This window comes from Syngnathoides biaculeatus, chromosome 10 (assembly GCF_019802595.1).
Source record: "Syngnathoides biaculeatus isolate LvHL_M chromosome 10, ASM1980259v1, whole genome shotgun sequence".
NCBI lineage: Eukaryota > Metazoa > Chordata > Actinopteri > Syngnathiformes > Syngnathidae > Syngnathoides > Syngnathoides biaculeatus.
The window spans coordinates 14523329-14545622 of NC_084649.1; the positions used below are offsets into that span (position 1 = coordinate 14523329).

Below are 22294 nucleotides of genomic sequence, written 5' to 3' on the forward strand. Positions count from 1 at the left end.
TGAGAACGCACAAGTTCTGTAATCCTTTGCTGGGGTACTCATTACATGCGATTATGAGACATTCTGCAGTAGAATCACGCTCCGACTGACCCGACCCATCTCGTATGATTGCTCCTAATTGAATCAGTCTCACCTTTTCTCCCGCCGCTCCACTGGGCCCTGGGGATCCCTGAGGAGAAACGGAAAGACTTAGACATGAGACCCCAAGTAAAAGTCGGGTTATGAAGCAGAGGTGTGGCGACCAGTAATTCACCCTCAACCCTGGTGGTCCTGGGGCTCCTGGCTTTCCTGCGTCCCCCTAGCAAGACATTAGGAAAATAAAACAATGTGAACACTTGGAAATCATTTGGTACGCTAAATTATTCTTGCAAACAACATGACGCTTACTCTCTCTCCTGTTTCACCAACAAGTCCTCTTTCCCCCTGAAAGAAACAAATGCAGAGTTGTTGCAAAATGTTCTAGTACCGCGTTATCAATCTATCCATTTAGCATAAAAAATATCCTCATTTCACTTTATTCCAACTGCATTTTTTGCACGCAAAGGAGGGATCGATTGCTTGTCACACAAAGCGCTCCTCTAAGTTTGAGCAACTATGAATATAATTTCACACACACAAAATCTTTGCGTGGTGAAAATAGACTTTTAAATGATGCCGTTCATAGCCAAAGATAATATCAATCAATATCATGCTTACGATCATCTTCCACTTCATTTTTGCGTCCTTTGTTGTAAACTTTGAAAATCAATCTTCAAAATGTCTGTAGACGGCGTGCATACAGACACAAAAAAAATGCTTCTTTTTCTTTCAGTTTCTTTGGGAGTAGCACGGGTGATTGTCTCGATGTGAGAGTCCATTGATTTGTTTTTAAATGCACACAAGATATTGCATGAATAATAAAAGTCACGCCACGCTCGATTGATTCCTGCTCATAGCTCCACTTACCCGGTCTCCCTGCGATCCAGGCTCGCCCGGCTGGCCTCGGTCGCCCTATCGGAACAGAGCGTGATAGAGGTCAGCCTTCTCATTAAATGTTACAGCACATCTCATTTTTCATACCTTTATCGTACCTTACTGCCAATTTCTCCTGGGGGGCCGCGAGGACCCTGAAGGACATAACATGACTCTTAATGTGTGCAGGCAATCGCCCACAAAGGCTGTTCACCCGCATGTGTCCGAAGATTCAATAAGTTCAACAAAAAGCTCGAGAACTCCCATGTATTCTTCCTCTGAGCCCGTAAAACCTTCATGTGGCCAAGTGACATCAATAGTGAGCGAGTTGTTTGTCAGGCTGACCCACCCTGTCACCAGGATCGCCCGCCCTGCCTGGTAGTCCGGGCAGCCCGACGGCACTGTCACCCTGCAAAACCAGAAGAAGGCAACGCATGTTGAATGACTCATTAGTGCAGGACGGTTGCTGAAGAAGAACTGACAAAGTATGATCTTTTGAGAATGAATAAGTCATTTGACGACATTGAGGTGGCTAAATATACATTTTGATCCATTTAACATTACATTATTTGTTTGGGCTTTTCTTCCTTACAGTCCAAAAGTCACACTGACGTCACTGTTTGCCTGTATGTATGTGGCCTGGTTCTGTCTTAAGTGTAAAGTGGTACCAATACAGCAGAGTCAAAAAACTGAATGTACTTTCTTAAAAATGATACAATACGTTAAAAAAAAAATGGAAAAAAAGATATAGATCTCTAATGGTAGTTGAGTCACACAGTTAATTTATTTGAATATATTTAGCACATTATTATTATTACCGTAATTCCCGGCCTATAGAGCGCACCTGGTTATAAGCCTCACCCAGTACATTTGTAAAGGAAATACCATTTGGTACATACATACGCCACAGCTGTCTAAAAGCCGCAAGTGCCCACATTGAAACCGGAGATATTTACAAAGAAAGACTGTACACAGAGAGTTTAACGCTAATGCTAGTGCCATGCTAACCCTAGCGCCACGCAAAAAGGGCTGGTTAAAATAAAACATACCAGTAAAAATCACTGAGACACAGCAGTAACACGCTAGTGCAGCGTGAACAGAGCCGGACCGGTAAAAGTCTCTTCCTCGGCACATATATTCCACCGGTCTCACTCACTTGGCTAATGCTAAAGCTCGTGCTAACGCTAACAGGGCTGGTTAAAACACAACTTACCGGTAAATATCACTTAGACACGCCAGCAACAGCAGCAACACGCTAGCACAGCGCTTCGGGACATATATTCCACAGATCTCATTCTTACTTTTTCCGCCCGAGTGCCCCCTTGCAGCCGATAGAAGAAATGGACAAATTCGCCGCATCACCACATAAGCCGCAAGGTTGAAAGCGTGTGGAAAAAAAGTCGCATTTTATAGGCCGGATGTATGGTAATATTATTATGAGTGAAAACTATTCACATTCTATCTTTCGTCATCTCACTCTGGCAAAGAGGTCACCAACCTTTCTGAAACTGAGATCTACCTCTGTATTGATTAATACAAAGGGGTAACAGATTGATAAAACACTTCTGAAATAAATACTCTTATTATTGATCTTCACCAATGTGAAGACACTCATCAGGTTAACGATTTCTCACAATAATGACCAACAATGATTTAACAAGACAGGTAGAAAATATCAATATCAAACTTATCTCTGCAAGTGTTTCCATTTTCTAACGATCACCTACACAACATTCCTAGGAAATCACAATGCTCTGTGACTGGTGAGCTCTTTTAGTCCTTGGGGGCCAGCTGCTGCCCACGGACACCATTTTGGCAACCCCTGCTGTAGCCATTGATTGGGCCAATCATTTCCCATGACCAGATTTCAATTTGAAGTATTTTTTAATGGTGAGGAACTAGGTGTACTTGTTTTGTATGTAGCTCTGTTGGTTGAGTATCATTTGGAAGGACTGACGGTGTGTCGAATTTGACTCCAACCTAACTTCAAACGCCTACGCAACAAAGTTTTAGAAAGGTTTCAATGACATTTATATAATCATGATTACATGTTCAAATCATAAAAGAGCTTGTAATATACAGTACCCTACTTGAATAAGTTTCCAATTGCAGTCTTTTGATGAGAAACGTATAACGTGTTAAAAGTGTTGATTGCAATACTGGCCCAAGCCAAGCACCATAATGACAACTTCATATTCGAGTGTCTCAGCGAGTGTGACTAAAGTTCCTTATGCAGTAAATCGACCTGCCTTGTCTCCTTTGGCCCCCTGTGATCCAGACAGCCCTCTAGGACCTTGCACTCCTGGAGGTCCTGGAGAACCCTGATTATGAAAAAAGGCAATTAGCGAATGCAAAGTACTAAGACCCCACACGCAAGGAGAATTCATTTGCCAACCAAGTGTGTCAGCACATTGCACAGTGATTGACTGTGCTTACCAGGGAGCCCTTCTCGCCAGCTACGGCCACCCCGCTGCCGACTCCTGGAGGTCCCTAGCAGCACACAGAGATAAGAGTTCAGAGTCATTATGCATGCAGGTTCCTCAGGATATTACTGCAAGCAGAAGACAAGATGGCAACGGGGTGACTCACCCTCTCTCCGGGGCTGCCCTTGTCTCCCTGCAGAGGGAAAATGAAGAAAGCTGAACATTTTTCGTTTTGTTTTTTCTTGTCAGGCTGAACCCTCATAAAGGTCACAAGGTGGATTGTTTCATTTACATGACTTGTACCCGAACCAGAATCCAACATATTTCTGAGTCTGTGTCTATATTTGCCCTGTGACTGACTGGCTACCAGTCCAGTTTGTGGTTTGTCTTCCGCCCAAAGACAGCGAGGATAGATTGCCGCACTGTGCGACCTCGAATAGGAAAAGCGCTATTGAAAACTGATAAGACAATTCTCCAAATTAATAAATAATGCTCAACCTGGTGACTGACTTTAATGTTGGTTTGCTGAAATTGAAATGAAAAAAAAAGTCAGTTTAATGTCAGGTACGGATGGTTGGACGGATTGCTATTTAACGCATGTACTGTATATGATGTAAATACAGTAGAATATTTGGAGAACAAAGTCATCAGTAGGTAAGCGTGGCTCAATGCTACCACCATGTGTCTTAGTGTAAAATAACATCCTGCAAGATCCTTTACGTGCCTGCAGGGCTTTCAAGTATATATTGTGCATCCGAGACTGCCTCGGGTACTTCATACTTCCATTCCATTTCCTTTGCCGCTTATCCTCACGAGGGACATAGGGAGTGCTGGAGCCTATCCGAGCTGTCAACGGGCAGGAGGCAGGGTACACCCTGAACTGGTTGCCACCCAATCGCAGGGCGCAGAGAGACAAACAGCCGCACTCACAATCACAGAGTGGCCGAAGGAAACCCACGCAGGCACGGGTAGAACATGCAAACTCGACACAGGCGGGTCCGGGATTGATCTCGGGACCTCAGAACTGTGAGGCCAACGCTTTACCATCTGATCCACCGTACCGCCTACTTAATACTTTTTATACAAACTTTAAATATAAGTTTTTATAACGAGTAATAAAGCGCCAATGATCATAATCACATTATGAAGAAAATGTTGTTCTTGTTTTTCTAAACATAAAAAGTGACTTTTGACCATTTGGATTAAAAATAACTAAACAAAATTCTCCCAGCTCAGGCAATGAAGAAAACAAAAAACGAATTAATTGGTGCAATCACATCCTAAGGTCTTCAGAAGCATTACAACATATCTAACGATAAGCATAAATTTGAAAATGGTGATTAAGATCCATTTTTAGCAATGGATTCTTTTGTGTGCTCTCTGGATTCTGGACTACATTTTCTATTGGTGCAAAAAGAAAGGAGGACTACAGGAGGCACCATTCTAAGGTGTTTCTGCTATTTTGTCACTGTCATTTACTTAAATAGAATTCGCAAAATATTGCGTGAACATTGTATAATGCAATTTTTGATGCAGCTCTTGTACAGGATCTCATTAGAATGTGTTGGCGGGTGCATTTATTGTGGCTGGTGTATTTTAAAGTGTGGACAAAAATAAGACACCGTGCATACATGAGCTTTTGTTTTTTTTTTTTTTTTTTTTTTTTTTGAACGAGATAAAACGAAGAGAGGGGAACGAACCTTGATGGGAAATCCTGCCGTTCCTGGCAGTCCTGGGCGACCATCCTGCCCTGGTAGACCCGGTTGTCCCGGGGTCCCTTTAGTACCGTCGCTGCCTGGCCGACCGGGGGTCCCCTTAATTGACACAATTTGAAAGTCATTTCATTTGATCTTCAGCCACAGGAAATGCACAACTGAATGTAATCCTAATTTACAAAAGTGTCTCTATCACCTGCAGTGTTGTTAAACTTTGGAAAAATCATAATGTGAAACCACAGCTGTTTTTGTTTCTATCGCCATCAAGATATTGGTCATTTTCATATAAGTTGATCCCTACACAGGCCACTGAATTTCCTTTTGATAATAAATTATTTGAATTATCAGGAGTTGCTATTCATTAAAAGGTCATGACTGTTTCGTAAAACAAATATTTTTAAAACTTTCAATGCCAAAATGAACAACGATTTTTCTCCCGTTATATATAATGTTGTTTTTTCTTGACCTTTATAAAAGTTTCACCAACAGTTGCTTTGTCAATAAAGATTTTCTTGAATATGACCAACTGCAATTTTAAATCATCAATACTGTTTTTATCAAATTATATGAAAATAACCCATACATTGACTGTAAAACAGTGGTCTCAAACTGGCGGCCTGCGGGCCTTTTGCGGCCCGGAAGATGATTTTTTTGTGGCCCCCACCTTAATATGAAAGTATAGGGTTAGGGCAACCCTCACATTTTATACGAATGGCACTTTTGCGTTGTTGTGTGCGGAGCTGATAAAACTACAAATCACGGTGGGGTTTATGGCTCTCGGGGGCGTGACATTGGCTGAGCTTGATGTAAGCAGAGAAATGTTTGTCAATGAATGAAAGTTACAGCAGAGGGGACTTTTTTTAGTAGTTTTGCACACATCCTGTTTACATCAGCATCCCTGATTATCTTATTTTGTATTAAAAAAATAAACATTTGAGAAGATGGGATTCCCCCCCCCCCCCCCATCCCCAATTTAAATCGTGTGCATGTGTGTCAAGGCTGCGGGTCAACCTCAGCCAAACTCTGCCTCCAGCATCCCCAAGCTAAACTGAGTTAGAAACCCCTGCTGTAAAATATTCATGTGTGATTTCTTTTTACAGGTATTCCCGGGAGGCCTGGTTCTCCCTTCCTTCCTGGAAAACCTCCTCCCGATGTAGATCCTGGCTCTCCCTGAAAACATGAGCAAAGTACGTACCAGAACAGATTGTGTCACAGTTTTGCCATGTACCATCTCTTGTATTTGATTTGTAGGTATCAAAACTCAGCTCACCCTTTCTCCTCTATCTCCCTTTGGTCCTTGTGACCCTGTCACACCGGGTTCACCCTAAGGCAACAGAAAATATGTTTAGAATGAAGCTCTGTAGCAGTAGAAAGCATTTTGAGGTTGAGGATGACTCACTTGGCTTCCTCTGACACCAGGTAGACCCTGTGAACCCTGCATAAGGACAAATCATTCTTACTTTGATAAAACATCATGCGCTGAATGAATACATTTCTTATTCTGGTCCCGGTGCTTACAGGAAGTCCTGTATTTCCCGGGGGACCTGGTCGCCCCGGTAGACCTGGATTTCCATCATTGCCGGGAAAACCCTAAAATAACTTACTGGTTAGATAAGTCCTGATTGGCAAGATATTGAAGCTGGTTTAGTTCTACTCACTCTTTCCCCCTTATCGCCTTTTGCCCCCACTGAAGGTTCAATAGGGACGGAAGGTCCTGGTAGACCTGGACGGCCTTCAGGACCCCTCGGACCTTCTCTTCCGGGAAAACCATCCCGGCCCTACGTCACAAACACACACACGCATGTGACTTCGGAATCAGAATCAAATGGTTACTCCTTGAAGTATCCCGAAATAATATTCCAAAAAATTGATCATGTGTGAAATATCTATTGAACCGAGCAGAGTACATTGGCACGTTTTGGCTGCCACGTTTTACATGTCACTCCTGAAAAGCTTTTTTTTTTTTTTTTTAAGACGCTTTCGTTATACATCATCATATTGAGAGGTGTTTCTAATATTTTGGTTTACAATGTGGAAGAGGCAGCATGCAGAACTTAATGTTGTGCCATGCGAATGTAATAATTAATGTTGGCCAATGACATACAGGGTCTCCTTGGCGTCCAGCGGCGCCGTCTCTGCCTCTCTCACCCTGAGGAATACAACAAGTAACGTTGCAAAAAATGAAAAAAACAGTCTAACAAGATGCTTGAAAAAAAAGTATCTCGACGTCACCTTCTCTCCACGATCGCCTTTCTGTCCCTATTTAAAAAAAGACAAAAAAGATTTCAAGTCATAAGGAGCACAGAGGAGGAACAAACACCTGTGGGGTGTGTCTGAAAGACCTACGTGTTCTGTTTGCTCAATGTTTAACATACGGAATCCAAGCTTGTGATTGTAATGCTCCAATAAAATCTCAAACTAAACTTGACTTACCTGTGGACACTGAGCAGCACACGGTTCTGGACCTGGGATTCCCTAAACACACAAACAACACACAAACCAGGCTAAAGAAAAAGTGTGGTAAAATATGCACAATTACGATGAATTAAGAGAGATTCCCACCCCTGGTATTCTTGCAATACCGCAAAGTAAGTCTGCCAGATCAGTATACAGCGTGTCCAACTGGGCGGCATCGCGCACATATAGAATGTTCTGTGTGCTGCCGTCTGTCACCGCCCGCCGCAGTTCTTCCGTATCTGCCTGATCTACACCGACTGCCAACACGGTCACGCCTGAAAACACCCCCAAAAATACATGATTCTGATGAATGGGAGGTAACCATAATGCAAAGTAATCTGCATTCAACACGCTCAAGTCCACTTGTCACACTTGTCAAACGATACATTAAACTTGTAGCGGTGCAGCTAGACCACCTTGCAAAGGTGTTTGCGCTACAGAAAATCGCAGTGTCTCAACTATAAATCAACTCTGAGTTATGATTGCTCCATTCTCACCTGAAGCTCGCAGGCTCGAGGCTGCAAGCGTGAGGTTGTCCGTGGATTTTTTGTCAGCAATGATGACAACAACCCCAGGGACCCTCGGCCTCCTTCCAGCGGAGGTGGCCAGAAGATACTGTGTGGCGAAATTCACGGTCTGGCCTGGAGAGCAAAGTAGACCACTTCCACGTGACCAACAACTCCATGAAAATGTTCTTGTAGATTTTTTTCATTTTTCTTAAAAACTGACCAATGTTGTTTCCGGGACTTTCACCGAAGGGTGTCGCCTGGATTTCTTGGAGCAGTGTGTCTAATCTGCTGTGCCGGTTGAGTTGGAACCAGATTTTAGGTCTATAACCATACACAACAACCCCCACCTGCCATGTGCGGAAAACAAAACATTAGATAGAAGCAGTTCATTATCAGAACGTGTTTCAGTATTAAGTTACACCCAGCAGATGGAGCTAATTTTAATTTTACTACATAGCACACAAGCCCACAACAGCCACCAAACTGACATTAAATGCAATGATGAAAGATGTTAAATTACAGCAGGAAAAAAGGTTGGAATTTTGTTTATAAAATTATTGTTTATTTTAGATGGTTCAATGTACTTTCCCAACTGTAAAAGTGACCATTGTAAGATATGCCTATGGGTGTTTATGGGAAAACTGTGTGTGTGTGGTTTTTTTTTTTTTTTTTTTTGGGGGGGGGGTCATGCAAAAGATGCTTGGGAACCACTGGTTTAATGCATGACTTTATAGTGTTGTTTTGATCTTTTTAATTTTTTGTACCTGTGAGTCACGCACTCCAATCGTGTTGAACGAACCAACTGCACTTGTGAGAAGAGCCCGCAGAGGTCCGGCAAGGTTAGTCCGATCAGTAGACGCAGGCACGAGAAAGACCACATCCAGACGTCCACCGAGACACACTGTGGACACAGAGAGTTTCCATGTAAATACTCTGTTCTGAAGGAGTGGCGGGTCTTACGTAAGAACATAGAATATTGTGTTGTGTTCTTTCTGTGACATTGTCATCGAGAAACCTCAGTTCGCTATTAACCAGTCAGAAGAATGAATTGTATGTTTTACACTCTCCTTTCGGTACTTTATTGCTGATGGAAGGATGGCAAAAAGTGGTACTGGATGGATTTTGGTAGCTGCAGTGGCGACATTCATGCAGTGAAGAAAAAAAGTATTTGAACACCCTGCTATATTGCAAGTTTTCCCACTTAGAAATCATGGAGGGGTCTGAAATTTTCATCGTAGGTGCATGGCCACTGTGAGATAATCCAAAAAGAAAAATCCAGAAATCACAATGTATGATTTTATAACGATTCATTTGTGTGATACAGCTGCAAATAAGTATTTGAACACCTGAGAAAATCAATGTTACTATTTGGTACAATAGCCTTTGTTTGCAATTACAGAGGTCAAATGTTTCCTGTAGTTGTTCACCAGGTTTGCACACACTGCAGGAAGGATTTTGGTCCAGTCCTCCACACAGATCTTCTCTAGGTCAAACAGGTTTCTGGGTTGTTGCTGAGAAACACGGAGTTTAAGCTCCCTCCAAAGATTTTCTATTGGGTTTAGGTCTGGAGACTGGCTAAGCCACGGCAGAACTTTGATATGCTTTTTATGGAGCCACTCCTTGGTTTTTATTAGGTGGTGAAATCTAGCTGATAGACAGGCATTCAAATACTTATTTGCAGCTGTATCACACAAATAAATCATTAAAAAAATCCTACATTGTGATTTCTGGATGTTTTTTTAGATTATCTCTGTCAGAGTGGACATGCACCTGCAATGAAAATTTCTGACCCCTCCGTGATTTCTAAGTGGGAGAACTAGCAATATAGCAGGGTGTTCAAATATTTACTTTCTTCACTGTACACTCAGTACCACTTATCCTTTTTTAAGGCAGTGCGGAGTGCTGGACTCTAGCTGACTTTGGGCGAATTCCAAACTACAGCTTGAACTGGTCACCAGTCAGTCGCGGGCCACATGTATACATGGACAACCAATCTGACTCACATTCTCACTATCACTGAGTGGAAACTGAACCCACACTGCCTACACAAAAGTCACCCAAGTGTAGCATTACATCAATGATGCAACATTTTCAAGATATGCATAACAAAACATCAGGAAACAGAAAGTCTGCAGTACACTACATTGGCTGTCATTTTATGGTAGAGTAGAATTTAAACCATGCATCTTGAAGAGTGCAATATACAGTACAAGGTCTTTTGATTAGCAGGGAGAATGTTGGGGAACATGAGGAACTTTATGATTATGAAATTTAATCTGATTACATTGTCCATGTGTATGTACTGAATATATAATGTTTGGAAAAAAAGGCCGTACTAAGTAGTGTGTAGGAAAAAGTATGGTTGAGCCTTACCAGTGCGTTCAGTGGCAAAGCTCTCTCTTCCCAGTCCACTTTCAAAAGTGGGCTGTACACTAAAGCGGTACAGATGGCCCAGACGAAGCCCTGTCACTTGGTAAGAACTGGAAGAATCAGGCAGTGTGACGGATAAGCCTGGACCCCGGTCTAAAAAAAAAAAAAATGTCAGGTCACAATCAGTCGACTGCACAAGCAAGCGAATCGAGAAAACAGTGATGCCAAGTAAGTATTACCAGTTTCCTTTCGCCAGCGCACAAAATACCCTCGGACGCCTGGTAAGGGTTGCCAACTCAGCCGGACAGAATTCTGTGTAACTTCTGCTACTCTTAATTGTGTGCTTGGGAGGGAAGGAGCTCCAGCTTCAAGCAGAGATTCAGCGCATTAGGAAGGGGAAGCCTCAAAAAGAAAAGCCGCTCAACTCTATTGTTGCACTTACGTGTGGTGACTCGGACAGACACTGGCGTTCCTTCACGGTTCTGAATTAAAGCCATGACCTTCACCACGTACTGGGCTCCAGGATCCAGTCGGTCTAAATCCACGACGGTCACATCCCCACCCACCAGCTGACTTATCTCCTCGCCGCCTACATCCAAACAGTTAGTCACTGAGTGCTCTGATTTATTGTATTTAAAAAAAAAACAAAACAAAGGAAACTGTGAAATGAGTATATGCGAGACCAACCATCTGTTCTTTTCCACGAGACCCGATAGGCCGTTGCTCCTCGTACGCCAACCCAAGACACTCTGACAACCTCTCCCGGGTTCTCTTGGACTCGAAGCGACGTTACTGTCCCGACAGACGACTGATCGGGTTCTGTGGTACCACACGGTGAAGGTATTTCAAGTCTTTTTTTCCATGTATATTCCTGTCTAGAATATTCACCACAACATATTGCAAGTTTAAACTCAGTTTAGCACCTGTTCTGACACTGAGAGACCCGGGAGTTCCCTCTCGAGAGCCACTCAGAGCAGACACAAACACGCTGTAACTAGTGTCGGGCTGGACTCCGTCGATGGTGAAGGATGAGACGTCAGCTGCGACATTCCGAGTTGTTTCCACTCCTGCATCAAATCACACACAAAACTAAAACATTTTGTATTTATTTGGAGTGCTCTGTGCTTCTTGCTCTCTTACCACCGTCACTGCGCCATCTGATCTTATAGCCAGTCGCCCTTAAGGTGGGTGACCATTCTATGCGTATCCTTTGAGGCGAGACGTCGACTATGCGAAGGCCATAAACCGTCCCGCTGTGCGGGTTGGTCCGAGAGGACAGCGTCACGGCTTCCCCGACGCGGCCGTTCACAATGGCCGCCACGCCGAACACCAGCGGCTCGTCGGGCTGCAGGCCTTCTATAGTAAAGACCGAGGCTTCTGGACCCACATCGCGAGACAGCTCACCAGCTGATGCACAAAATAAATTAGATTGATTTGTCACATGAATAATATACACCACCATTTTGTTAAGAATTTACCCATCCCTGTGTAGCGGTGGTCATCAAATCCGTAGGGACAACACAACAAAGGAATTTACAATCAATGAGAAATGTAATGTATGGCCACATAAGTCACAACTTTTTAGGTGGGAGACATGCATTTATGTTTTAATTTCAGAACTGCCGAGTATCTTGGAAAATACTGTAAGTTTATCTCTTTCAGAAGTGTGAAACTGATTATTTTACCAAGCAGAGAATACAACTTCATTTGGTGGAAGCTACTAAAACAGTTAATACTGTATCTAATGATGAAAAAAAAATAATAGAAAAAGAAGAATAGTGATGAAATTATCATATCAGCCTCACGAAAGAAATGTCGTCGGTAAGTTTCAGTGTTGGTGAGTACGAGGCACATTTTCAAGATCACACATAAGGGACGCCGGAGCAATGAAAAAAATGAGTATTAATGAGTCCATGCCATCAAGTCTAGTGCCAAGTTCACAAATGATAATGGGCACAACAATCCTAGCCATGAATGAACGCTTGCCGTAATAAGTAACGGACAGGCAGTGTACATGTCATTACTGAACACTTACTGTTGCCTTGTCTCCATGTAATCCTGTAACCCGTCGCTCCACTGACACCTGTCCAGGCTATTCGAATTCTCCGGCTGTTTGCCTGCGCCACTCTGAGGTTTGACACTCTGTCAATGCCTTGCTCTGAAATGAAATATGCACCAGGCAAACAGAAAAGTTTTGGGAATCACCAATTAGATTTTTAGCATCCTAGAAGACAAGGGAAGGTTCACGAGAAACAGAAATGTAAAGGAGTGAAAATTTATGAAAGGGCATAAGGTATGCATGTCACATGATGACTCACCTGGTCTGACAAAGACGCTGACGGGCTCGCCTTCATTGGATCCTGCCAGTGCTGTGACACTCACATCGTAGGACACTCCCACGATCAGGTCTCGGAGGTCAAGAGTCGTCTGATTTCCAGGGAGAATCTGAACATTTTGAAATCCCACTAACAGGATAAGAAACAGTGGAGTTTTAAACTTGATCATCCAGACGCCAAACAAAGTATAATTATTCAACTTGATGATAAATCAGTGTACCCTCAGGGCTTTGGATAATGATGCGGTACTGTGTGGCCCCAGATACACCAGTCCAGCTAAGTCTGACCGCACTTCCTGAAGACTCCAGGACTCTCAGGTTGGACACCCTCCCCAATGGCTGCACTTCTGCATTTTCAGCAACAGAAGAACATGGAGCTGTTAACCAAACCCCGTGCAAAACTTTGCGGAATTTAATACACCAATTCAAAGTCATTTGGGGATTAAATAAGTGGCGAGCTGTCACTCACCTCGGGATGTGGTGGAAACCAATGTGGCCTCCTCACGACCTTCAAACAGCGTGTAAAGGGTGATAAGGTATTCTGTGTTGGGTTGAAGCCCAGTAAGCTCGTATTTGCTGGTGCTTCTGGGTAAAGACAAGGTCTGGGCACTGCCACCTGGAGACAGATGAACAGTTATTGGTAGGCACAATTAAAATGTCCTGTGAGTTTATAACAAATGTGAAATTAAAAACACTTGCTCTTGTGTGAGCAATCAACAACGGACCTTCACCCGCCCGCCACTCGAGGCGGTACCCCTGAGACGACGGGATGATCCTCCATGTGAGGCGGACGGAGGAGGGGCTGGTGATGGCTGCATTGAGGACTTGTTGCAGCAGGCGCTCTGAAGAAAACATCAGTTTGTGAATATGTACAGTGCCACATGTAGCATCACTGTTTTTATTCCATCAGCTGCAATGGGGAATAACTCACTAATAATCATGGTAACGCCACACTGGTTGCTGATTGTATTTAATGAAAATCAGTTTATAATCTGTTCAGCTTCCTGCTTCAGGTATCAGGTTGTAGTAACGGATTAAAATTGGGTAGCTGCAGCCCAAATTTCTTTACTTTAGCACATTAAAGCAGTTATGAAATCATTGTGCTGGATTATTTTATGTGAAAGTATAAATCCTAAAGGGTCGCCCACTCATGTGTCCAGCATTAAACGATCAAGACCAAAAACATGTAGACTTATTGTATTATATGTAGCCCTGCGCTTTGTGTCAACCAATCAGCTCGTGCCTTGTCCGGTTGCTTCTTGTTGTCTAATCAGTTTGCTTGTACAGTGGAACCTCGAAAAAACAGATCCCGATACACCCGATATCGGATAAAAGGACCGTCGGGGCTGAACAATGTATCCAAAAATAGTTTCCATTTGTCACTTAAACTGTCGTTGCCGAAGACTGCTAGTTCCAGAATTGCCCGCTGTTGTTTCATGGCTATGTGGCGCAATACAGGCAGAGAATGGGACTGACGTATTTCTACATCACAGATATACATTATGACAAAAACCTTATACCAAAAGATGTGCCTCTCTTGCCTCCGTGGCAGCCATGTTGAATGTAAATGATGAAAGGAATTTCAAGAAGGAAAGAGATTATTTTACTATTGAAAGGAATTCAACTAATTTTGTGTTTCATGGGCGGCACGGTGGGTCAGATGGAAACTGTTTTCCTCGCAGTTCTGAGGTCCCAGGTTCAATCCTGGACCCGCCTGTGTGGAGTTTGCACTAAATTGCCCCAAGGTGTGATTGTGAGTGCGGCTGTTTGTCTCGATGTGCCCTGCGATTGGCAGGCAACCAGTTCAGGGTCTACACCCCCCCCCCGCCCGTTGGCAGCTGGGATAGGCTAGAGCACTCCCCGCGATCCTTGTGAGGATAACTAGCTAAGAAAGTGGATGGATGGCTGGATGGATGGTGTTTAATGTTTCATGATCCTTGTTTGCCTTTTTTGTTTTTGAAATTAAATATCTTTTGGAACCTGCCACACTCCTGCTTTGCCTCACTGCTTTCCTGCATTTTACTGTTTATATATATATATATATATATATATATATATATATATATATATATATTTACACACATATTTTGCCTCGCTACAAAAACCCAATCTTGGCAATTGTGTTATTATATTGTTCAAAACAGGAAAGGCAGCGAGCACACAATGGAAAAACAGTTGGCAACTTTTCTAACCCCAGCGGAAACTGGGAAAAAGATAGTGAATACGTCCGTAACATTATGTAGAGTGTTGTTAATAATTCCTTCTTTGGAAGCAGGAGCAAGGACAATCAGTGACTCAGCCTTCAGACAAAATAAAAATGATACCATATGGACATTAGTCAGAAGAGGCGGATGGTGTGCATATGTAATGACCGTAGGTGTAGAACTGTTTCGTGATCAAAATAAATGTGCAACAGTTTTTCCGCAGCAATCGAACAAACATTGGGGAAGTTTTCCATCTATCCTGTCTGGCATCGTTCGTTTCCTTCTTCACGCACCTAGCTATATTTGGGGTCTACAAATATAGAATGAAGAGTTTCACATTTGTCATTGAGGTAAAATTACTTCAGCTTACCTATACTGAATCTGGCAGTTTCTCTGGGTCCCTGAACATTGCCCTGATAGAGAGGAATCACAGTGAGGATGTACTCGGTATCTGGCTGAAGTTGGGCTATAGTGTATGTCTCGCTGTCTCCTGCCAGCTCCACAGTTTCGACATCTTGACCTTTTGTAAGGACAAAAGAAAAAGTTGACGTCAAACGTAAACAGTCATATTCATTGCCTCTCTGCTGTCCTGACCTGTGACCGTTCCCCACGCCAGACGGTAGCCCAGCGCACCGCTGGCGCCTCGCCAAAGCACACGAACGCTGCTCTCTGACTCCGTCTCCACTGATAACTGCTGCACTGCCTCCAGGCGGACTGGCACATGCAGTTGAATGAACACACACACACGTATATTCCCTGTTAAGTGTTGCGTATTACGACACAGTCGCAATGCAAATGTGCATCATCCTATACTGTATCCCTAATGCAATATACATTAGGAATGCACGGATCCCACTTTTGTTTTCATTATGCCTTTATACAATTGTGATGGAAAAGGTTTTAGTTATTTAAATGTAGAAAAATGCAAACTTTTCTTGAAAACGTTTTACTCAAATGCAACATTTTTAGAGCAACAACTTTTTTTTTTTTTAACATCCAGCTGTGTGTTTTTATAGCAGGGTTGGCACATACAGTACTTCATTGAGAAGTACCCTGTAACACAAGGCACATCATTTGGGTTATGTAACTACTATGTACAAGGAGTACATAGATACTAAGAAATGAATATGAACACAGTTTCTGGTCTGATGTCTGATGAAGAAATAGCAGTTTTGGTTGATCGGGAAGACGGAGGGATACTTCCATACACAGCCATGAGCAGCACAGCAGCTTGGGGGTGTCTGTCCCCCGCATAACACGTGTCACTCACAACTTTTTCCTCCACATTGTGGAGGAAGAGCCGACATCGAAGGATCAAAAAGCGACGTGATGTGCCGCTCATGGCTGTGTATGGAAGTATTCTTCCATCTTCCCGATCAACCATTACTGCCATTTCTTCATCAGATGAGGATAAATCCGAGAAATCAGCGCTGGGCATAAATAGTGTCCCACGTAATGAAGCCTTTGTTGCGGCACGGTACACGTCACATCCGCAAAGGTAGGTCATGTGACTTGCGAAAATGGCAGCGCCCCTGAAAATTCGTAATTGTCTCTAAAAATCTTCTCAAAACACTATTAAATGAGAGAGGATTTAATATCACATTGTCAAAATAGAGTACACATTACATGACCTATTGGATACACTGTTCATGCAAACCAATGGATTTCCCCTTTAAGATGTTAATCTAAAAATATATACGTATGTACTATAGTGCTCATAGTTTGAAATGGAAAAAAAACGTTAAGTAAAATATGAGAAATATCCTCACCAGTTAAGTTCGTCAACAAAATCAAGCATTATAGCCTCTGTAAAGGCAGGTGTTTAATTTGATTAATGCTTTGATTGACTTCCAATTGACTGTACCTAATAATTGTACGTCAGTTATGGGCCACGGCGGGTACTCACGTGTGCGGGCATTGAGAGTGGCTGGAGACGCAGAGTTTCGGGGGAATAGAGGGTAGAGACTAATGACGTACTCCGTGTCGGGTTGAAGTGACTCCAGGTTGACAGATGTGGAGTCTGCAGCAAGAGACTCCACCAATACGTCACCAGATGGCTGACCTACTCTTACGGAATAAAAACAAGGCAAAGAAAAAGAATAAACGAGTTACACACCGCATGTTGTTTGTATATCGTACAAAGAATTCACAAGATGAGTCACTCTTTATTCAGTTTTGTAGTTATGACTTCCCTCGGAGGACTGCTACGATTCCACCCCATTTAAATGAAAGATTACCTCAATCAGTAACTGTATAGACTATACACATCTAAAAAAAAAAGGTGTTTTTCAACTACTGTATTACATGTTTTTTCAAAGGGGAATTGGTACCTCAATGGCATTAAACCCGAACACAATTAGCAATTTTGATTTGCTTTCATGGGCCACATAAAATGATGTGGCAGGCGGGATCTGGGCCCCAGGCCACCAGTTTGACACCAGTGCTCTACAGTATCTTGGGCAATTGTTCCCTCACAATCCGCAGCAGATGTATTCAACTCGAGGAGCTCCGTGCGAGACTGGCACTCCTGCCACATGTTCAGTTAAAGAAATACTTTTTATCAGCCCTCGGGGGCCACTCCTCGCTCGCTTGAATCATGGCATACATAGCTTGACATTTACACTCATATGACCCAGGGCACGCCCAAGAATTTCAGGGGAAAATAACTGACGATCCAAAGCGTATGGCTTTATTTTCACTGTATATTTAATCTTAAAGAGTGCTAGAAAATCAGTTTGATATTTTGTGGTAATGTTTTGGCAATAAAAGTCTGACTGACAGCTGAGCCCTTAAGGCACGAGCTTGTTACGTGAACTTCTGTTCTTCTTCCTCTGTTTGAACTGGAGTACATTCTCAACTTGTTTCGAAGCTTATGAAGTACGGTTGCCTCTTTTCCAACTCATTTCAAATGTAGTTTTTCTTTCAGCTTTGACAGGCTTTCATGACAAATTAGTAATGTAGCTATACACCAAGCTAACTAGCATAACTGTAAAGCAAATATGGTGCAGTTTATGACTTCCAATATACAGTTTTAGGAGGAATTGGGGGGCATTAAGATACGAGACTAGGCCAAGGTGTGCGCCTGACCTCGTGGTCCGTAGGTCAGTTGGTATCCCTGGACAGGAGATGAAGGCTGATCCCAGCCCAGAAAGAGATTGAAGAAGCCTGCTTGGATCAAGCGAAGGCCTGAGATCCCAGGCAAGGACCCTAATTATAAAAGACATTCATTTTACAGATTATTGTATGTTTTCATGACAAACCGAGTGGAACTGGAATGGTTTAAAAACATTTTGGGAAAAAAAAGATGGTAACCCTGTTTCGTAGAGCTCCAAACATGGTAGAAAACCATGTGCTAAGATTTCCCAGTTCGTAGTATTATTTGGAAAGATACACAACAGGTCTTCTCCAAGCATTTTTGAATCGCATATGTACATGTTTAAAATTTGGTAAGTAATGTGACTGTTAGACCCATGAGCAGTAAATGTACAATTTGTGTTATCAGCAAAAACAGCAACATAACTCTGGTACTAATTAATGTATTACTGTACTTATACAAGCGTACACCGAACTTACGTGTATCATATGGCTTCCATTTTTCAATATTTACACATAAATTACCATTTTTTCCACACTTTAAGGCGCACTGCATTATAAGGCGCACCTCGCATGAATGGCCGATTTAAAAACAATTTTCCATATATAAGGTGCACCGCATTATAAGGTGCATAGAAAAGTCGCTACAGTAGAGGCTGGGGTTAAGTTATGCATCCATTAGTGGAGCTGCACTAAAGGCTCAATATTGATCCATATATAAGGCGCACCGTCGGCTTTTGAGAAAATTAAAGGGTTTTAGGTGTGCCTTAGAGTGCGGAAAATTCGGTAAGTAACAGTGACATTTTCAAAGTCTTCCAAAACCAAACTGTTACTGTGCAAACAGCTCCTTGGACTCCTCTCGCCCAGAGTCACTGTGGGCCTGGGACTGTGATAGGGGTTCATATTTCCTGACGTGAGCCATTATATACCCGTATAGATATGAACCAGATCGTCCTTGTGTCACTTACTGGTTTGTTGATTAGCAGAAACTGATTCCCCAACACTGTTGGGGTATTGAGCAATGACAGTCACTAGGTAGTCTGTCCCAGACCTTAGCGCTCGTGCAGTAAAGCTTCTCTGACTGGCAGACAGTGTCTCCTGCAGGAAGAAAAAAAGAACAAAGGGAATTTCACTTTAAAAAGGACAACCTTGATAATAGCATCTTCATAATACAGACAGAACTATTGGGGCATGTTGATACTCAGCCTGGATGCATGTGTTCCTCTATAATTAGCAACTTTGGTCTCAGTCATACCTTTGGCAAGCCACTTGCCAGAAATACTGTATATTCCCCATCTATCCCTAGAACAGGACTTACCTGCCGAAGTTCTGCTGTGATGGGTTGACCCTGGCCAGAGAGGGGCACATACTGAACCACATAGCCCCTCAAGGGCCCGCCTGCAGAATTCCAACGGAACCGTAGTGAATCAGACGTCACGCCTGTGAACTGAATGTTGCCTGGGCTGGAATACGCCTCTACGAAGAGAGGAGAGGGGCGTTTGTTTTACATTGAGCAGTCCAGAACAGCCAACATACTAAACTCTGAGTCACTACGTGGACGAAAGTATTGAGACACACACAGACTAACCAAACAGGTGGAAGAACTGCAGTAGATCTGGCCTTCATCTGAGCAAAGACTTTTAGGCGATTGTGTGTTTGGGAAATGTCTTTGGTAATTCAAAAGATGGCATGCTTGGATGAGTTTGGTGTGGGAAAAATGCCAAAAAATGCTTTCGGGGTGAAGTACAAAAGGGATTGTGAGCCATGCCCCAAATCCTGCAGAAAGTCTTCAGAGAAGAGTGGAAGCTGCATAAAGGGACCAACTCCATATTTGCTTCCATTTTCACTTCCTTTCCTGTTTAGAGGTCAAGTGCCTTCATACTTTGTTTCAAGTAGTTAATTTGTTTTTGTAACTGTACATACCGTCGCTTGCATAGACTCCGCCTGCTTTGGAGCACACCCGGGGACTCACAAGTGGAAGAAGAGTGTCGAGTAGTTTGAAGTCGCCGACGAAGGAGGTAAAATCGCTGCTAGGCTTGGAGGAAATCTCAGACAGTTCCTCACTGTCTGCGCTCTTGATACCTGATACAAGGATGCAGATGGAATCACAGACGGTCTTTGACAGAACTCAGACTGCACCTGAGAAGCCTACCAACTGCAAAGACGTGCACCCCAAGACTTCGCAGCTTCTGCGCTGGTTCCTGTACGCTGTCCTGCGACTTCCCGTCGGTGATCAAAATAGTGATCTGGCAATTTCAAGAGACATTAGAGGGCAGGGGAAAAATGCAGCTATGTAACTTTGAAATTTCAGTAACTCGCTTGCTCTCACACCTTCGGGACGTCCCGGCTGTATGTGGGATTGAAGAAATTATCAGCGACAAACTTGAGACCAGCGCCTGTGCGTGTATTTCCACCCTTGTAGCTCAGATTCTGCACAGCCTTGACTAGCTCCGTGCCATTTAGGTACGTGGTCAAGGTGAACTCCACCCTGGATTTAAAGGAGACCAGATTAAAACACCACTGCGCTACTTGGTCAGATCGTTCTTTTATCTGCAATAAACAAGTGAATATCAGTGTTATCAGTTACCTGGAGGTGTCACTGTACTGTATAGCACCAAAGCGAATTCCTCTCTCACCGACAGAGCTTGCAAAAGGTTTGATGATTCCGGCTATGAAGCCCTTCACCTGCAGGAAGTTAGCTTTCCCAATACTGGAAGATCCATCCACCAGAAAAACGATGTCCGCTGCTTGCACATTATTACACCTGCCTATGAAATGGACGTTTCATAAATACACAAACGGTGAGAACATAAAGACGCGATCGCCAAAGAGTTTCTAGTTACCATAATTTCCGGCCTACAAGCCGTGACTATTTTCACACGTTTTCAACCCTGCGGTTTATGCGGTGTTGTGGCTAATTTGTGCATTTTATCCCAACGGCCGCAAGGTGGCACTCGAGCGGAAAAGGTAAGTATGAGACCGGTGGAATATATGTGCCAAGGAAGTGACTTTTACCGGCCCTGTTAGCGCTGTGCTAGCATTGGCGCTCTGCTAGCATGTTGCTGCTGTGTTACTAGCGTGTCTCAGTGATATTTACTGGTAAGTTTTATTTTAACTGTTAGCGTTAGTGTTAGGGCGGCACTAGCGGTAGCACTAGCGGTAGCACTAGCGGTAGCACTAGCATTAGCGCGGCGGTAATATTAGCGCTACAGTGAGCACCACACTAGCATTAAACTCTTTCTGTGTACTGTCTGTCTTTGTAAATATCTCGTGTTTCAATCTGGCTTTCAATGTGGACACTTGCGGCTTTTACACAGCTGCGGCGTATGTATGTACCAAATGGTATTTCCTTTATAAATTTACTCGGTGAGGCTTGTAACCAGGTGCACTCTCGGGAATTACGGTAATTCAAAGAACAAATTTTCACCCTGAGCTTGAGTGTATGGCAAGAGAGACAGCAGCAGCAACAAGGTGAAAATCCAACACCTCATCTTTACAACCTGGGAACACACAGAACAAATGGATATAAAATCTTGGGATGAAATGTAAAAAAAAAATGAATTTGCAAGACTAGCAACCGTTTATTGTGTAAGTACAGCCTGATCATGTTCTGGGTCACAGGAAGTAATAAACCACGCTCAACAACTTGGGGCGAAAGGCAGACTGCACCGTGGACTGCTCACCGGTCAGTCGCAATTTAGAGACCAAAAATGTTCCCCCCCCCCCTTTCTCACCCATTCTGAAATGAATCCCCAATGCCTGGATGGAGGTCAGGCAAGTGAACCACTACGCCATCAGTCACTCGCAGAACAAAATAGTCATGCAAAAGTGAGTAAGAATGGTTTGAAAATTTAAGGCCTTGAATTTTTTTTCTATAGAAAATAATGCTGTAGTTCATTCATTCTGACAGGTTTAATGACACAAAGAACCGTTTCTCAACTTGTCCTTTGTCCATTTGGATGTACATGAACAGTTGCATTTGGTGTAAGGCCTTAAGAAGGCCCATAGAAAAAAAGACCGAGGACAAGGTAAAATAGCTCGCTTTACCGTTTCAATTCATCCTTTACACCTCACAATATGCTGCACATGTAATCACATTGTAGAATACTCCATTGCGGTTTTACGAAGGTAAAACAAAAAATATATACCTTGGTGAAAATACTGTAATTATCTGCAAAGCTCACTGTCTGAGAGATGTAGACTTAATGAAAATCAAAAGCTCATTATTACTAATAAG

At 43.1% G+C, this 22294-nt stretch overlaps 1 protein-coding gene across 5 annotated transcripts in view; it reads right to left on the minus strand.

Annotated features, from left to right (window-relative positions):
• col7a1 (collagen, type VII, alpha 1) overlaps positions 1-22294 on the minus strand; it is a 67682-nt gene that overhangs the window by 36442 nt on the left and 8946 nt on the right. For all 5 annotated transcript variants that reach the window (XM_061831828.1, XM_061831826.1, XM_061831827.1 and 2 more), the window contains 44 exons: positions 21485-21557; positions 20645-20825; positions 20389-20545; positions 20210-20303; positions 19981-20139; positions 19376-19533; positions 19026-19155; positions 18052-18171; positions 16871-17026; positions 15559-15678; positions 15335-15484; positions 13486-13602; positions 13230-13376; positions 12982-13107; positions 12744-12890; positions 12461-12583; positions 11566-11832; positions 11349-11492; positions 11113-11244; positions 10868-11014; positions 10665-10790; positions 10429-10578; positions 8820-8956; positions 8276-8402; positions 8044-8187; positions 7652-7821; positions 7523-7564; positions 7322-7348; positions 7194-7238; positions 6748-6867; positions 6608-6679; positions 6489-6524; positions 6360-6413; positions 6188-6259; positions 5075-5188; positions 3541-3567; positions 3388-3441; positions 3201-3272; positions 1301-1360; positions 1071-1106; positions 946-990; positions 388-423; positions 254-298; positions 134-169 (listed from right to left, as the gene is read on the minus strand). In XM_061831828.1, the coding sequence (XP_061687812.1) occupies positions 134-169; positions 254-298; positions 388-423; positions 946-990; positions 1071-1106; positions 1301-1360; positions 3201-3272; positions 3388-3441; positions 3541-3567; positions 5075-5188; positions 6188-6259; positions 6360-6413; positions 6489-6524; positions 6608-6679; positions 6748-6867; positions 7194-7238; positions 7322-7348; positions 7523-7564; positions 7652-7821; positions 8044-8187; positions 8276-8402; positions 8820-8956; positions 10429-10578; positions 10665-10790; positions 10868-11014; positions 11113-11244; positions 11349-11492; positions 11566-11832; positions 12461-12583; positions 12744-12890; positions 12982-13107; positions 13230-13376; positions 13486-13602; positions 15335-15484; positions 15559-15678; positions 16871-17026; positions 18052-18171; positions 19026-19155; positions 19376-19533; positions 19981-20139; positions 20210-20303; positions 20389-20545; positions 20645-20825; positions 21485-21548 (4686 nt within the window). In that variant the 5' untranslated portion in view covers positions 21549-21557. The remainder of the gene's footprint in view (positions 1-133; positions 170-253; positions 299-387; positions 424-945; positions 991-1070; positions 1107-1300; positions 1361-3200; positions 3273-3387; positions 3442-3540; positions 3568-5074; positions 5189-6187; positions 6260-6359; positions 6414-6488; positions 6525-6607; positions 6680-6747; positions 6868-7193; positions 7239-7321; positions 7349-7522; positions 7565-7651; positions 7822-8043; positions 8188-8275; positions 8403-8819; positions 8957-10428; positions 10579-10664; positions 10791-10867; positions 11015-11112; positions 11245-11348; positions 11493-11565; positions 11833-12460; positions 12584-12743; positions 12891-12981; positions 13108-13229; positions 13377-13485; positions 13603-15334; positions 15485-15558; positions 15679-16870; positions 17027-18051; positions 18172-19025; positions 19156-19375; positions 19534-19980; positions 20140-20209; positions 20304-20388; positions 20546-20644; positions 20826-21484; positions 21558-22294) is intronic.